Raw genomic sequence first — 16991 nt, 5'->3', positions numbered from 1 at the left:
GCTTTTTGTGTGGTTGTTAAAAGTGAATTTACTGCATATACTGATACATTAAAAAAGGGCTGAAGAAAACTCGTCAACAAAAAGAATAAAGATAAAATTTCTAAAATGTTTTCAAGTTCGATGTCATTTAAGAAGCTAATGATTACTTTTTTAAATGTAAAAAATTCAAGAGGAGTTTAGGATCATACAATGTTCTCTTCCTTTAATGTAAATATCACACAAATATTATTATTATGACACGACACGAGTAACATTTTTTTGTCACATTCAATTCTGAATTAAGTGGACACTCACAAAGGGAAAAGCAGAAAACCGCTGAAACTGGTATAGCTGCTTTCATCATCATAAACCCAGCTGTTCTCCCACAGCTGTGTGTACACTTCATCACCCTTTTCCAGTGAGAGAATAACACCATTGCTGCCGTTAGCATTGGTCTCAGGCTTCAGAAAAAACACAGAGCATTGGATTTGATTATTTTTAAGGAGACTGACTGACACTTGGTTAAAAGGGTGACCATGAGCATAAAATCGGAAGAAATAGACTCCTTTCACTGGTGCTGTGAAAGTACCTGTGAGACACATACACATATTAATTCAGAAACGGAAAAGAAACGCCTTTAAGTTGAATACGCCATACTTTACACAACGATTTTCATAATAAAGATATGTGAACAGGACAGGTTACCAGTGTTGGAGTCATACGCATTTCCAGTGTTAGTGAAAATTTTTTGGTAGACCAGGGTTTTCCGAGCTTCAAAGGGTCCAATTTTTTGGGATCCAGATGCCAAAAGTCCAGCTGAAAAGGCAACCTTTTTGGCTGCGAAAAGATAGTTTTTTTTGTCATATATTTATTTACACTTGGCTTTAAATATAACATAATTATTTCCATTCACCTTTATTCTCTGCCTGGATAGATTCAAGTGTATCACTTGAGGCTTTTGTGAAAATCCTTAAAGCTGTTCAGAATGAACATGTCATCATTTTGTTATAATGCCACATTGGTTTTTATAATGTATTAGGCTGGAAATGATTCAGCAAATCAATGTGTCTTGAAAATAAAATGTATAAAAACCTTCATACCTTCATTCTCTCTCTTCAGTTCTTTCAGTGTTTCCTCTGTGGCTCGCAGCCTTTCCTCAATGTCCTTTAGCTGTGCTGATGTAGTTAAATCGTGTGCCAGTGAGACGCCAACACAAAGCAATAAAAGCATCATCTTCATAGCTTTGGCTGATTTTTATGTTGCATGTTGAATTTTGCACAGTTTTGGGGCAATAATGAACCACATGATGCTGTAAAAGTAAACATGACCCTTGTATTGTTTGGACTTGCAACGCTGACTCAGAAAAGCTTTAGATTAATGTGTATTTAGAAGATCAAATGTCACAAATAGCAACTTTTGCAGCAATACCTCAACTCTGCACACTATTCAGTTTTCTTTTGGAAAATGCCTCAATGTATAATATAATCCTGTGCATTGTGATGTGAAAGATTCCCAGCCTGAAATCAGTGGTTTATTCTGAGACAAGAGATGTTTTATTTTATTTCAATAGTTAATTAGTTTAGTGACACAAAATGTCTGCAACCCTATCATTTATAAAACTATAATATAGCCTAAGTGATATGAAACTGAGCATCATATAAATGTAGGATATTTAAAAAGTGTTCACTGTTGTCTCCCAAGATGAACATTAATTTTAAAAAGTTAATTGTTAAGTCTTTTGTCACTTTGAATAAATGGTTGCAGTGACGTCCATGCTCTTCTTTTTTTCAATGCCAAGGTAGCACATACAATAAAATAAAATAAAGTACATAAGCCTACTTAATATTGCTAGTAGCTTATAACTAGGATAACATCAATAATAAAAATAAATGAATAAATAATAGCTCAGGCTATAAAAAGGCAGCACAATTTTGTGACGTCGCGTAAAATAACTTGTTGCGGATGACATCTAGCATTTAATTCTCAATTTCTCACGAAATAATAATTCAACATAGCCTACTTTTTAAACATTCATGCGTCTGCTCCTCTATTGGATAAACATTTTGTTTAGAGCGTGAGGTCACACTGTCGGTTGAACGAAGAAGGAAAGAGGCCAACTTCCGGTATATGGAGCGTTGCTGCCGTTGAGGGATCGCAGGATATATAACTGCCAGGAAAATGCGGTAGGCAGTTGTCAAAACTGAAAGCGAAATAAAACACAGCGCATCTTAGTGTTACCATTACGACTTTAAAATAAATGTGGCATATGGTCATATGGCCTAAGGGCTTTGTGACGGAAGCAAACGGGTTAGCTGATCAGTCATCGATCGATCGGTATTAGGGAGTGCGCGAGCTCTGCGCGCGGTTGAACATGGGGACGAGATCCAGCCGTTTACACGAGGAAGCTGCTTCGACGCCTTTCGATAAAGATGGCATCAAGAGAGAATCCTGCCGACGAATCCGAAGCACCAGGCCCACAAGCCTCATGGTGGAGTTCTCCGGGAGTTTTGATCATGATTCCGAGACGAACCGCAGCCGGTCGGAGGAGGGTAGCGACTCGGATACCGGGCAGCAGGCGAGCAGCGAAGGCAGTCCCGCCGACTGCCACACATCACCGTCGCTGAGCAGCCAGGCCTCGCCGACGGACGAGAACGGAGCCGATGAGAAACGCGAGGAGGATGACAGTCCTGGGGGGCCTGTGGGTGGAGAGGAAATAGGCCGTGCACCGCAACGCACTTTCTCGGAGCGTTTGCCCAGCGCTCGCCATTCTTCCACCGGCGGCGTCACGGCGAGGTCCGCCCGGCTGAGAGGGACCCACGCACGGCCAGTCTCCGAGGCGTGGATCGGCCTCTACAGGCTCAACAACCGCCACGGTGGTAAGTTAAAGAGCAGATCGTTTCGTTCCTTCGACAGTCATTTCAAACGTTACACCCTGTTAAATCTCCGTTCTTTCATTAAAACCTGCACTGTTTACACTGCGTGATTAGCCAAATATAACGTTACAGTTAACAGGTTTGACCGGAGCTCAACGGGTTAATATTATGTAGGCTATTAAACAAAATAAGCCTATCTAACGTTATATGTACTTAAAGTTAACCGTGTTACTCAAAAAAGGATAGTTACCCCCCCCCAAAAATACCCATGGTCATTACTCATCTCGTTTAAGATCTAACGTCATTTTACTTTAACAAAATATTTGAGGTAGAATGACTGCTCCAGTCACCGTTAACTTTCATTGAAAGAAAGTGACTGCAGTTGCCAGTCTCTACTGTTCATCTAATTAAATGTGTTTTTAGCTAACGTTAGTTAGCTTAATGAAAGTTTGTTAACACTGCATTGTTTCCATTTGTTAGCATTATTCAACGGGAACTAACAATAAATAATACTTAGTTAAAGGGTCCCTATTATGGATATTAAGAGCTAAGAGCTGTGTGTAACAGCTCTTAAGTGAATGAAAACATCCTGCAAAGTTTTAAATCTGAAAGAGCACCGTGTATAAAGTTATTGTCTTTTAAAAGTAAGAGTCGACTCTAATTCAATGAAATTAATTGTTTTTCAAACGAGTCATTCTTCGTGAGGTCAAGACGAAACATAAGCATATTGTTCGCCCACTTATTGCGCGCGCAGACACCAGGGAAACTTGAACCTCAAACAAAGAGTATAGAAGTAACTTCTAGGTACTTCTATACTCTTTGCTTCAAACCAGTAGCTGATTCCTGTGGATACTGGACAGCATCATGTCGAGAAGACTGCGCTGTGCTCTATAATGTGAAGGTAAAGCCAGTTTTTTTTCACTGCCCAAGGATAAGCATGTGAAGAATCAGTGGTTAAAACTTATCTTTACCAAGATACCACATCAGTATAATCCTAAACTTTTGCTGTGTTCCCTTTATTTTACTGACGACTGCTTCTCAAATCTCGGACTTCAATCGATGCAGTATTCGCAAACCGCTTGCTCTTGAAAGATGGTTTTCAAAAAACTTAGTTTTGAGTTTTATATTGTGTTGGTCCCCTGCTAACTGGCTAACTCACATTATTATATTACTGTTTAACTGAAATACTTCTGCTTATCTGCTGCGGGCCACTAATAGGGCTTGGGTGCCGCGTTGCATTCTGGGACGTGATGGCCATGTGGATGGCCTCGCGAATGTAAACATACAGCAAGTTGAACGAGGAGAAGCAGAGTTGGGAGAAAGAAAAAATGTTTATCACGTATTTGAACTCTTTTCCCGCTGTCTTCCCGTTTTAGTATTTTCCTGTAAAATATCCCGTGTTTTAATACTCATAACATTAGCGTATGCCCTTTCATCGGACCTGTCAGTCTCTGTCTCTGTACTGTTGTCCTGTTGCTACCCCCTTGCCCGTCCAGAGAAACAGATGTTTTCAAAGCATCGTTTTGCTTACTTGAAGGCAACCTTAGCGTGATGTTGGCCTTTTTAAGATAACAGCGTGGTTGTTGTGAGAGCACGATTTTAGCCAATCTGTAAGCAAAGTTACGTCAGACTTAGCTTCACAACTCGCTTAGTTAATGCAGCAGTTTTGTAGTATTCATTTTTGCTGTCAGCAGAGGGATAGCAACAGAAAGATGAATGTTGAAATTTTCCTGTATTTTGGGTGAGTAACCCGGGAAATTTCCCTTATTTTCAATGTTCAACAGTGCGCTGCGCAGTAGTCCGAGTAGCAGTAAAGGAGGCAATCAACATGGTGGCCACGCCAAGTAATGACGTCACAACGCCCAAGCCCTATTGCCTAAAACTGTGTCTATGCAGATTGTCTGTCTTTCTCACTACTTTGAGGAAAGATTAACCATGGAGCAAGATTTGTTTTACCAACGTTTGTTACATCAGTCATTCACGCTAGTGCTCGGCTAATGTATTGCATGCACTGTTATTGATACAGTTTCCACGTGTTCACCGCAATATATTGGAAACATACTCTGTAAATAAATTGGTACAAGTAAAATAATCAGTTGATGGACATTTGTTAATGCTGATGGTGAGAAATTAATGTTCCTCAAACTAGAGCCCGACCGATATATCGGCAGGCCGATATTAGGAATTGATGATGTCTGTGTAATTCTCTCTTTTTCACACTATATTGGTCAGATGGCCATTGTCCATCCAGAGGGTTCAGAAAAAGGCCACATCGCCGCAAACTCACCTGTCTATTACTCTGACTGGCCTGCATGTCATAAAACGCTTTCTGCATCAATTTTCCATTGCTTAGTTTTAGTTTTTCTCTCCTTACCAGCTATTCGCTGTCCCTTCTGCACCAAGTCGTTCCCTGGAGGGCGGATCGAGGAACACCTTTTAAGTTGTCTAACTTCTCCACCTCTCCCTTATAACAGTAAGCATCCAATTAGTTGTTTATCAGGGTTTTTCTTTCATCTGCTAATATCTTAGTTATTAATTGTTGTATCTTATTTGTCCAACAGCGGATGTGCTAGCTAAGGACAGTGGAGAGTGCTCTATCTGTCTCGAAGACCTTCTACAGGGAGAAACCATTGCTCGGCTGGCTTGCCTGTGCGTCTATCATAAGAGGTAATTGTAAATTACACAATAGGCATGTCAATTTACATAAATTCCCATAATTGATCATTGTTTAAATGAACAATCGATTCATTGTTAACCCACCTTAAATCCGAAGCGGGTGGTGCCGCTAAGTTACATAACCGCTTGCTTATTAACCAACACAAAAAAGGTGTCAATTTAAAGCCTAGAAGCTTGGCTTTACAGTAAATATATGGAATATACCCATCTCTTAACAAGTGCTTTTAAATTTGCTGGCATATTAGAAGTGCTCCATTTTCATAGCATGACAATGTGATCTGTCAAATCATTGTACATAACAGATAAACTTGTCATAAAAATGTTCAATGGTCTCCACTAGCAGAATACAAGCAGAATACTATTTGTCTTAGTTTGAGACCAAACTATACCAAGTATTTGTATAAAAAGCGCCGCTGACGCACATGTAAATGGTATACACATGAGATGCGTTTTTGTTTGTAACTTTGCAAAACAATAGTAAACCATAGTGGTGGTGGTCTCGAATGAGCCCAAACACAACATCACGGAGTGACATGACGTGCTGCCTTGGCTAAAGCTATAGGATTTCCGGGATATGATCGCATCGTGTCTTCCAACGTCATTTGAAAGTTCAACTAACTGGATCTTGGGTTTTGTGGGTAGGGAAGAGGTGTATAGATCAATAGGACACTAGTTTACAGCTTGAGCGTGCTTGGATTGGTTTGATTGGTCTTGATTTACTATGCACCATAGAATAGGAGCACACAGCTGAAATTGTGCTGGAAGATCACTCATCCACCAGGATCTTATCACTTGTTTATTCTTTGTACTTTTATTGTGGCGTTTACACAAGTAGTTATGTTCGGTAAAATCACTTGTTTGTTTGTTGTTTTTTTACCCTTGGTTAATTGTTTTGAAAAACTGCTAGCCTACCTAATCCATTGCATTATGCAAGATTATGCAACAATATTTAGAATATAATATAGAATAGAACCTGCAATGCAAACTAGTTTGTTACAGCTCAAATGTAGTGTTTGATCACCACATTTGAGTGATTATTGCAAAAAAATATATATATATATTCTGTTTATGTATACTGTATTCTATATAAAGTACCAGTCAAAAGTTTGTACACACGAATGGGAAAGTGTCCAAATTTTTGACTGGTACTATACTATACACATAAATATTGCTACTGTATTATAATATACACATAAATAGTATCGGCCGATATATATCGATATCAAGTATTTTTACTCCCTAATATCGGCATTGGCTCCCAAAAATGTTCGACTTTAAGTTCCGCTGTGCAGGCCGATCGGTGTATGACATCAAAGTACCGTGAGAGCGAATAGAGAGCAGATGACACGCTCGCTTAATTTTTCAACGTGTGTCTGCTGCATGTAACGATGCACTCCAATGATGACCTTGCTTAATCAAACACCTTTTTATTGATTAAATCATTATCAACAATTAATCGATTGTTGATTAATCGTTAGCATCCGTTACACTGACCATTCATTTAAAAATAATAAAAAATCATAATTTTTGCTGTACAAATGAATGCTTTCAAATATGTAATGGTGGATATTTCTCTAAATAGCTGCATTGACACTTGGAGCAAAGTGAAGCCATGCTGCCCTGAGCATCCTTTTGATTGATTCATGTTCACGTGCAATGACAATGACTCAGGTGAGCTTGTTTAAGTAGATTTTTTTTTTTTTTTTTATGTTCGTAAAATCCTTTCAAAATGTCATGATTTACCCTCCATGTTGTTCAAAACGTGTATGACTTTCTTCTGAATATATATAAAGATATTTTCAATAATCAACATTAGACCCCAATGTTTGATTGTATGGTCCACCATTTTTCAAAATATCTATTTTGTGTTCCAGAAAAAAAATGCATACAAACAAATCTGTTAACATGTTTGAGTGAACTATAACTTTATTTCATTTTGGTTGTTTTTACATTTCTTCTAACTTTTTATTTTTTGCTTCTTTTTAGGAGACTATACCCCCCTGGCAGGTGCATATATTTTCTGATGAGATGATTGAGTGAAAGACACAAAAAAACAAGCATCAACTCTTGTGGTCAGCTTAATCAGTCTGGCCCTGAGTGAGCCTGGCTTTAACTATCTGATGTGACTCTTGAGACTTGGCTTTTCTCTGCTCTACTGCACCTGTGCGAACGCCGGGTTTGCTCTGCTTGCCTTTTATATTTAGCTCTTTAACTTTAAAACTCAAGAGTGAAACTGGTGACCTGAAAAAGAATCTTATGTAAATATGGAGAGAAAAGTTACACATGGAGCGCCTCTCCGCGTGGACGTCTTGATCTCCCGCAGTGGGGTGGCGCTTGGGTTCTTTTACCATGGAAACGTGGCGATCTGTCATGTATGCTGGGCTTAGCATTTGGTTTTGTGCAGCCTGCTGGGGTTGCTTTGGCTTGAATGAACTACTTGAGTTTGTTGGGCAGATCCCGAATGAACGCAAATGAGTTGTACATGCGTAAATATTGCACAGGATTACCTAAGAGGCATGATGTTTTATATTTCGAATGATACAAAATGTTTTTGGTATTAATCTATTTTGTTTACCCTTTTCCCTTTGTGTTACTTATAGGAATATTTCAGAGGCAGAGTGAGATTTCCAATAGATTAATTTGATTGAAACTACCATGAATAGTGACTTTTATCCGAGGCAAAACTCTCATTACCACATCAAGCCCTTTTAACCTCTTGATCTGATTGATTTTACTCAATTGAACTGTATATTTGTTAATAGATCAGAGCAATACGTGTTATTGGTTGCGGTGAAGTGTGTGTGTGTGTGTGTGTGTGTGTGTTTAAGTGTGTACTCAAATGCAGAAGATTTTGACTGATGACCTGACTGCATGTGCTACTCTTGGAGGGAAAGTTGTGTGCAGGAGATGAAATCGCTTTTCTGCGCCTCAGACGTGGCCTGCAAAAGAAATCCAGTCACTTTACGCTCTTTACACCAGGCCTTCTCTGCATTAAATGAGGCCATCTGTGGTGTGGAGATGTATGTCAGGCGCAGTAATGCCATATGGTGCATGCTTTGCCTGAAAATGGTGATTGAGAACAGATGAGGGGTAATTATGACATCGACCCCCTTGGAATGAACAATGGAAAGGTAATTTCTTTAGACAGCCCTTCACAGAGATGCTTGTTCAATATTTTGAGGATTTTTTTTTTCATGTTTTGAGGTTTATGGGGTTATTTGATTGTGGTTGGGTGTTGTTCATTATTCTATTGTGTCTTGTAGCGGTCCGTTACCTTTTTTGCCTTAGCTCAAGGATTCATATTTTGAGTGGTAAGACCTTTGAATGGTTATTTCCTTGCCTCATCAGAGAGGTGTCATCTTCTACCTTTGAAAGTATTGCAATTTTGTTTCCTTTACATGACAGTCTAACGGTTCTTTCCAATTGAAAACACAAGAAATGCCAAGTGTGTCGGTGTGGGTCAAAGGCAACAGTAATTTTTACAGTTACACTTTTGTTTTGTGTTGGTGTAGTGCATTGTGGAGTGGAAGAAGGTATTGTCAGAATATTTTGACAATCTTTTAAGCTCTGTAAGTTAGCTTTTGCCCTTTAACTTATGTGGTGCCATACCTCAATATCCATATTTACTAAAACTAACCTGGGGCGTAGCTCCAAAGGTGGTTTGATTCTTTTTCTTGAAATATTATATATAAATCTATATACACAGTATAAATGCTATAGAAAGTTCTGTAATTATTCAGTGCTAAGGGTCTTTTCCCACTTGATCCTGTGTTTTGGCAGTTGTCGGTCAAATATGAATTTGAAGTTGGGAATGTTCTTTAGGTCAATATGATTTGCAAATATTCTCATCCCCAAACACGGACAATCTGCCTTCATTCTGCTAAAGAACAATTGAGTATTTATTTATTAAAGTGTAAATATGTATCGCATTTCAAAATGGCTTTGTCTTTTGTTTTTCCATGATGCTGTTTCTATGCCTAAATCTTTTGTATGTCTGAAAAATTGTTTTTATATGTATTTTTTACAATAAATATGCTTAAGTGTGATTGTTGTGCTTTGGATTATCTTTTTATGTTGCATGCATGGTTTGTTTAAAAGATTGTAGACTCTAAATGGATTTTGTAATGCAGTTGCACATACATTTCATCTTAGTTTTTATAGTACACATTTTGAATTCGGTTAAAAAGGAAGCCCTTGTGCTTGAGTTATGAAGTGTCCAAATCTTGAATTGCCTACATTTCAACAGCTCTTGTTGCACTTCCATTCTATGGTTGAATTTGTGAAACTTGTTAACCCTGTTCTCTCTCCCCCCCCCCTTTCTCCTCACACACACACACACAAACAAACATGGTCAATGTATACTTTACCTTTAATCTACTTTTATGTAATAAAAAATAATTAAACTGCTAAAAGATTGCACATAAGAATTATTGTCATTTAATGGTGTACTATTAAAAAAGTGCTGAGAAAGGAAGCCAATGGTTTGAACTTATACATTAGCAAAGTTTGGCCGATTGTGTGCAATCAACTTCTTCCTTCACAGTAGATTTTCCACACAGGGTTTTTTGTAAATGTTGTAAGCAGAGGATGTGGAGCCTATACTTCAGCCCGTGTGAAAAAGGTGAAGCATTAAACCTTTGAGAGCTCCGAGTGCTCAGACTTCAAACAAGGCAACTCTAAGAAGGTAGGCTTTCTCCCCTGTTTTTTCTAATATAAAATATTTGAATTGGTTGTTATTATTATTAGAAATTGATTGTTCTAAAGAGACAAAAAAATGACTTATCTGTAAAGTAAATCTGATCTAATTATAATCAGTAGACTCTTTAAAATAAAGCGATAACATCAACTGAAATACAAATGAGAACAAAAGCCAGCTTTTAACACTGAATATGCACTCAATGGCTCAAATGTCTCTACTCAACTTTTAGACAACAAATTGAGGATTTGACCCATTTGTAATCCACTCAGCATTTCCAATTCAAATGAACTGCGATACTACTGATTTAGGTGAAAAACCTAATGAAAAAGTTTTCGGAAAAAAACCCAATGAAGTGATTTTTGAAAATGTTCTTGTTTTTTCTTAACTAAAAAAGAGTTAATTAAAAAGAATTAAGAACATTGAAGCATAAATGTATTAGTTTTTAGTGGAAATGTTAATATAGGCTATCATTTTACAACTATATAATATTCATTACAGTATTTGCACAGATTTATTTTTCAACAGCTTTAAAAATATATCTATAATCTTTCTCAATTTGAATGATACATTTACTTAAAGTATACTTTTTTTAAATACTTTTTGGCAGACATGTCTCATATGCTAACACACAGGTTCTCAAATCTTGCCCTCGAGATCCACTTACCTGCATTTATCTCCATCCTTGATCAAATTCACCTCCCTATAATTTTCAAGTGTGCTAACAAATTCAGATCTAAAATTGTAGTAGTTAGTTGTGAAAGAAATGATAAAAAATTACTATTTCCTCTGTGTCCCCTATCTAAAAAAAAAAAAAAAGTGCCACATTTCACATCTTATTTTATCTGTATACTTCTACACTCGGGTTCTTTTTCAATATATTTCCAAATTGCTGTTGGCATTAAATATAACTATAACAAACCACATAATACAAACAAACAAACACTGCAGACACAACCATTTCCTGTACACTGATGCTTTTTCTTATCCCTCTATGGTTGCACAGACACTTAAAATTCCCTTCTACCCCAATGTTAACTAATTTCCTGTTTTGACAATCTGACAATACCATCCCATCTAACCACATCTTGTTTAGGATGACGGACGTAGAGAGCCAAAACATTCAGAGTGACCCTAGCCATGCAGCGACCGCACCAATGTATCCTCCCCCTCCATACATGCCCCCTCCTTATCCTACGGGCCCTGTCATGTACCCCCAACCTGTTCCTGCACAAGTTGGCTTTATCCCACCTGATCTGCCACCGGAAGAGGCAGGCGTCAGCAAAACAGAAGACCCAAACCCAGCAGGTACTCCACTGTTTGCAATATCCATTTAACATTTACTTCATTATAAAGACAAAATCAAACAATCTGAGCAACGTTTGAGATATTTTAGAGGACTAAAGCCATCTAATGACATGGAAGGTATCACAAGAATGTTTTTTCTTCTTCTTTAATACAGATGTATTTCCACCTGAGGAACAACAGCTGTTCTTGTCGTCATTTGAGGATGACACCATTCGGAAAGCGTTTATCAGAAAGGTGAGAATCTCTTGTCGTTCGCCAGCTACAATAAATGTAATGATTGCTCTGAACAGTGGTCCTCATTGTCATTTCCCATCTCTCTTTCCATCCACACAGGTGTTCAGTGTGGTAACGATTCAGTTACTAGTCACGTTCACTGTAGTCTGTGTGTTCACCTTCTCAAAAACAGTCAAGACTGTAGTTCAGGGTAACATCTGGGTGTACCTCAGTTCATACATTATCTTTATGGTGGTGGCCATATGTCTTTCCGTGTGCTCCTCATTCAGTCGCACACATCCCTGGAACCTGTTGGGACTGGTGAGTGTCTGTGTATGAATATGTCGTTGCTCTTTATTTTACAGTACGTGTACTTGCAGTGTACTTACCTAAGAAAGTACTGGGTAATATAAGGTAACTACATGGGTTAGGTTCAGGGTTAGTACCTTATTACCTAGTTATTTCAATTACTATAAGTACATATGTACATGGGGAACAGGACTGTAAAATAAAGTGCAACCAATATGTCTTTATGCTTTGCATTACACGTACATTACTGGTTATTTTTGTTCTAATGGCTGACTGTACACTATCTTGCTGCTTATATGCCTGCTTATTTAAGAATTTCCGCCAGATTCATAACAGTTGTATTTGCTCTCACTTCGTTCTAATTGATCCGGTTAATAAATCAAGATTATTGTAAATGAGAGCGCATAATATTTATCTTAAACACTCAACATGCAACATGTCCTCGTTTTCATGCAACGTGTCCTTGTATTGCCTGCAGTCAGTGGTCACTCTGAGTCTGTCCTACATGGTGGGAACTGTAGCCTCATATCACAACACAGAAGCTGTGGTGATCGCTTTAGGATCAACTGTGGTCATCTCTTTCACCATCATCATCTTTTCTGCCCAGGTATGTTCAGTTTCTCTCTAAATCAGGGGTTTTCCAAACTGGGGTCTGGGGACCCTCAAGGGGGTGCTAGGGGGTCTGTTGAAAAGTTAAATGAAAAAAATATAAAGGCATAAATTAATACAGAAATAATTGTAATTAAAAGAAAAAAAATATGAGTAAATAAGTATGTAATAGTGTAGCAATAGAAACTAAATATTTTCAATTGATTACAAATTTTTCACTGAATAAACTGTCTATGAAAATATAGTTGCCTTTTAAATTTTAGAAAACCCCTGCTGTAAATTACACTAATCTGACGTAAGATCATTTGATTAAAACACCAAATCATCTATAAAATTCATTAGTTTATAGAAAACCCTGAAAAAAAAACGTTCAGAAAAATTAAGAAAAGCTTGACCTGAGCTTATATATTTGCTCTACCAGTTTTTTTTCTTTTCCAGTTAAGTCATTCTGATTTGCTGTGATTCTTTCAGACTCGCTTGGACTTCACCGTTTGTAACGGCATTCTGCTTATACTGGCCGTCAACTTACTCATGTTTGGATTCTTCAGCATCTTTTTCTACTCCCGTGTTCTGCAAATTCTCTACGGATGTCTGGGAGCCCTTCTTTACGCTTTGGTAAAGCATAATCAATATTCTGTAATACTGGTCACAGATCTAAAACTACATGTAAGTGCTTAAGAGTGACGTAATTTCCTTCTCACTGTTATCGATGTTTCTCTTTCCTTCTCCTGTAGTTCCTTGCAGTGGACTGTCAGTTGGTGATGGGGAGGCAAAAATACAGCCTTAATCCTGAAGAGTATGTCTTCGCTGCCTTAATTATCTACCTGGATATCATTATGATATTCCTCTACATACTTATGATTTTGGGCGGAGGCTCCAAAAATTAAACCCACACATGCACACCTTGTGCACTCTAAGTCTGCACATGCCTGGATGATATTCAAGCTTTCGACCTCAAATATTCTCAAGTCACATGTCCGCTTTGCCCCCTTTACTGTTCATTGATCTTGCTACTTGTATCTGTACAGATAATCGTGTTGTCCATTTGTTAATCACAATAACTTTTTTAAGACTTAAATCTTAAAGTCTATTGTGACAAACACCCTAATGATGTGAATCATGAAATACTTTAACATTTAGTATATGCCCCTGTAATATGACTGCTTTCTTATTTATGCTTTTAATGAAATCAATAGTGTTTTTTGCATGTTTAAATAAAAAACTCAAATATTTTAGCCTACACATTGCATATAAATGATCAATTAATACTAATATTCCTCTTACATTGACAGACAGTGAAAAGAAATGAACAATTTCACATTTTTCTAATCAGTCTAATGAATTTAAAAGCTACATATATACTCTGTCTGCGTACAAAATCGCATACTCTCTTGAGTAGGTATTTTGAATTAGTAATTACTTCACGACTGCTACAAATAGTATGTTCTAAATAATATGATTGGGTGTGTAGTATGAATGTACCGGTAATCTAGATGTACTACATTGTACTACATACCAGTGTCAGTTAAGTTGCATCACTGCCATTCCCAGATCCTCTTCTGTGGCCTCACGGGATAGTAAAGTGTCCATCGTATGCACACTTAAGAATCTCGACGGGAGTAGTAGGTCATCCGGGTACTTTTAGCTTACTCTTTTATGAGTACTCTGAATTCAGACATACTTTGGTCACATACTGTTTTTTTTGTGTGTTTTTTTGCCGACTATATATACAGTAGTAGTGAAGTATGCGATTTCTGATGCAGCCACTGATGATCTAAAACGTTATGACCAGTCACAGGTGAAGAGAATATCATTGGTCAAGGTCACATATTAAGGTCTGGGTAAATTAGATGGTAAGAAAACAATCAGTTCTCATAATGTGTTGAAATCAGGAGAAATGGGCAGGAATAAAGATCTGAATGACTTTTTGTTTATGGCAAGGCGACAGGCTCAGAGTATCTCTGAAATGGCCAGGCGAATGAGTTGCTCCCGGGTCAGCAGGTGAGAATTTATCAACAGTGGTCCGAGGAGGGACAAACCCTAAACTGGTGACAGTTAGTTGGACAAGCCCTGGGCAATGTTCTGCTGGGAAACCCTGAGTCCGGCCATTCATTTGACATGTACCACCAGGTACACCCCTTCATGACAATGGTGTTCCCTGGTGGAAGTGGTCTCTTTCAGCAGGATAATGCACTCTGCACACAAAGTTCAGGTATGGTTTGAGGAACATCTTGAAGAGTTTAATGTGTTGCCCTGCCCTCCCCTCCAAAATCTCCAGATCTCAATCCAGTTGAGCATCTGTGGGATGTGCTGGACCAACAAGTTCAATCCACGTCAACTCCACCTCGCAAACTCCAGGATTTGAAGGATCTGCTGCTAAAGTCTGGGTGCCAGATACCACGGGACACCTTCAGGGGTCTTGTAGAGTCCATGGTAGCACGTAGAGGACCAACAGCATTTTAGGATGGTCATAATGTTTTGGCTCATCTGTGTATGTATTAAGTCGAACTGTACATATACGAACTGTACATATACAAACTGTATTTTCGTTTTACATTCAATACCATTAATGAGTTGAATGTAAACAATTAGAGACTATGTCTTGCCATAAAGAAGATAACATGGAACTAAGAAGTGGTTTTGCGTTAAGAAGTGCAACGTGCCTTTGCTGTTGCGGGCCCTAAACTCTGGAACAGGTAACCAGTTCACAATAGATTTGCTCCTACATTACAGATTTTAAATCTTTGCTCAAAACTCATTATTTTTCCATTGCCTTTAATGTTCCTTGATGATTATTTTTGTATTTGACTTCTGTTAGTATTTTGATTTTCTTTAGCAATTTAGTTTGAAAATGGTTTTGCTTGTATTTCTTTTATCCGATGCTGTAAAGCACATTGTTCAGCTGCTGCTGTTTTAAAGGTGCTATATAAATAAACCAAAGTTGTTTGGGCAGGGTTATGATATTCATTGTAGTAGAGGGTGTAGCCACCTTTTCCTCATGTCATTCAACATATTTGTGCTTTTTAATTTCTTCCACTGAACACTAAATTAAGATTCTAAAGAATCTTCACACAATCTGCCATACAATGACAGGTTACAGTTTCATGTGTGTCATGTCCCAAACAAGACAACAATGAGAAGGGAAGATGGGGAAATTTTCAGCAAAATAACTTCTGTTCCTCACAAAAAGCCATCATATGACTTCACAAATCAGTGTTTTTGTCCTTTTTGGAGCTTGAAAGAGGAGTTGTAAAAAAACTGCTTCTAAACAAGTCTACTACACCTGGAGAAAGTTATCAGTTAGCATTATTATTCATCTCAATGTCCAGCTAAGTCAGATATGAAACTATCTAAAGCCTGTGTAGAACAAAGGTGAGGCTTTAAACATTAATATGAAAAATATTTAGACGTGTTAACTTGTTCATCTAATAATTTATCATTGAACTCTATAAACACTGTGATAACCCTCAGCTGCAATATTAATGGACCCTTTTACAGACTCTGAAGACACGTTTCCGCAGTTATCAACATCGCAAATCTAGTCTTTTTTTAAATACTGCATATATATATATTTTTTTTTTAATTTTGCACGCTATATACTTTGTGTTATATTACCTTGCCAGTTAAAATTAACACTGCCGCAAGGTTGTTTCTAAAACAGTGGCGAATGGAGTGATGGCAAATTTCACAAAATTCTCTTTTCTGACTGCTGTAATCAATCTCATGATATTTTTCCCTCTTTTGAAATGTCGGAAAACATTATCTATTTTTTATTTTGCTATTGTAGCAAATGGGAACATCTGCTTCTAAGAACCCTGGAAATGTGATAAGGGTCCATTAGACCAAGAGCCAGTTTTTCCACATTAAATAGTGCATTCTGGTGCTTAAATGGCCAAGCAACGAATTATTGACATTTGCTTCATTTTAATCCACTAATTTTCTATATCAAATGCATTGGTTTGAGCTACTCCAACACTTAAGCAGGTTTTAATCATTTTTAGATTTTACTCTAAGTAAATACTGTTCTTTTCTATTCATCTGACTTTATATTTAAAAAATCCTGTCAATTGCTCATACAACCATTCTTATGCAAATTAAACTGAAAGCGATATTTACATAAGAAATATCAGTTTACACAGATTCAATACCCATGAATGAGGCCCACTCAACGCCATTTCAAATCTGCACACACAAACACAAAGCATGACATTTAAAGACTTACAATGTAAATACTACATTTATGATAATCTTTCTCATCTTAATCTAATCAAAAATAAAATCACGACACTATATCAGTAGAAAATACATTTAATTATTTATTTCGATTA

The 16991-nt window shown here is 37.5% G+C and overlaps 3 protein-coding genes across 3 annotated transcripts; 2 read left to right on the top strand and 1 right to left on the bottom strand.

Moving 5' to 3' along the window:
- Positions 1-9: 9 nt before the first annotated feature.
- Positions 10-1905, bottom strand: cbln13 (cerebellin 13). The gene is made up of 4 exons (XM_079612026.1): positions 1080-1905; positions 893-955; positions 685-816; positions 10-568 (listed from the first exon to the last, which is right to left on the bottom strand). Exons 1-4 carry the CDS (start codon positions 1216-1218, stop codon positions 291-293), a joined length of 612 nt encoding a protein of 203 aa, XP_079468152.1. The 5' UTR covers positions 1219-1905; the 3' UTR covers positions 10-290.
- Positions 1906-2061: 156 nt separating this feature from the next.
- Positions 2062-9574, top strand: LOC306998164 (uncharacterized protein). Its single transcript, XM_079612024.1, has 5 exons — positions 2062-2855; positions 5230-5325; positions 5414-5519; positions 7111-7199; positions 7515-9574. Exons 1-4 carry the CDS (start codon positions 2351-2353, stop codon positions 7166-7168), a joined length of 765 nt encoding a protein of 254 aa, XP_079468150.1. The 5' UTR covers positions 2062-2350; the 3' UTR covers positions 7169-7199; positions 7515-9574.
- A 512-nt stretch (positions 9575-10086) lies between these two features.
- LOC306998163 (protein lifeguard 1) lies at positions 10087-13904 on the top strand. Its single transcript, XM_079612023.1, has 7 exons — positions 10087-10212; positions 11321-11532; positions 11687-11766; positions 11866-12066; positions 12533-12661; positions 13135-13278; positions 13398-13904. Exons 2-7 carry the CDS (start codon positions 11322-11324, stop codon positions 13548-13550), a joined length of 918 nt encoding a protein of 305 aa, XP_079468149.1. The 5' UTR covers positions 10087-10212; position 11321; the 3' UTR covers positions 13551-13904.
- The last annotated feature ends 3087 nt before the right edge of the window (positions 13905-16991 follow it).

The sequence above is a fragment of the Phoxinus phoxinus genome, assembly GCF_949152265.1.
Source record: "Phoxinus phoxinus genome assembly, chromosome: 5".
NCBI classification, from domain to species: Eukaryota; Metazoa; Chordata; class Actinopteri; order Cypriniformes; family Leuciscidae; genus Phoxinus; species Phoxinus phoxinus.
This window is presented reverse-complemented; position numbering and strand designations above follow the sequence as displayed.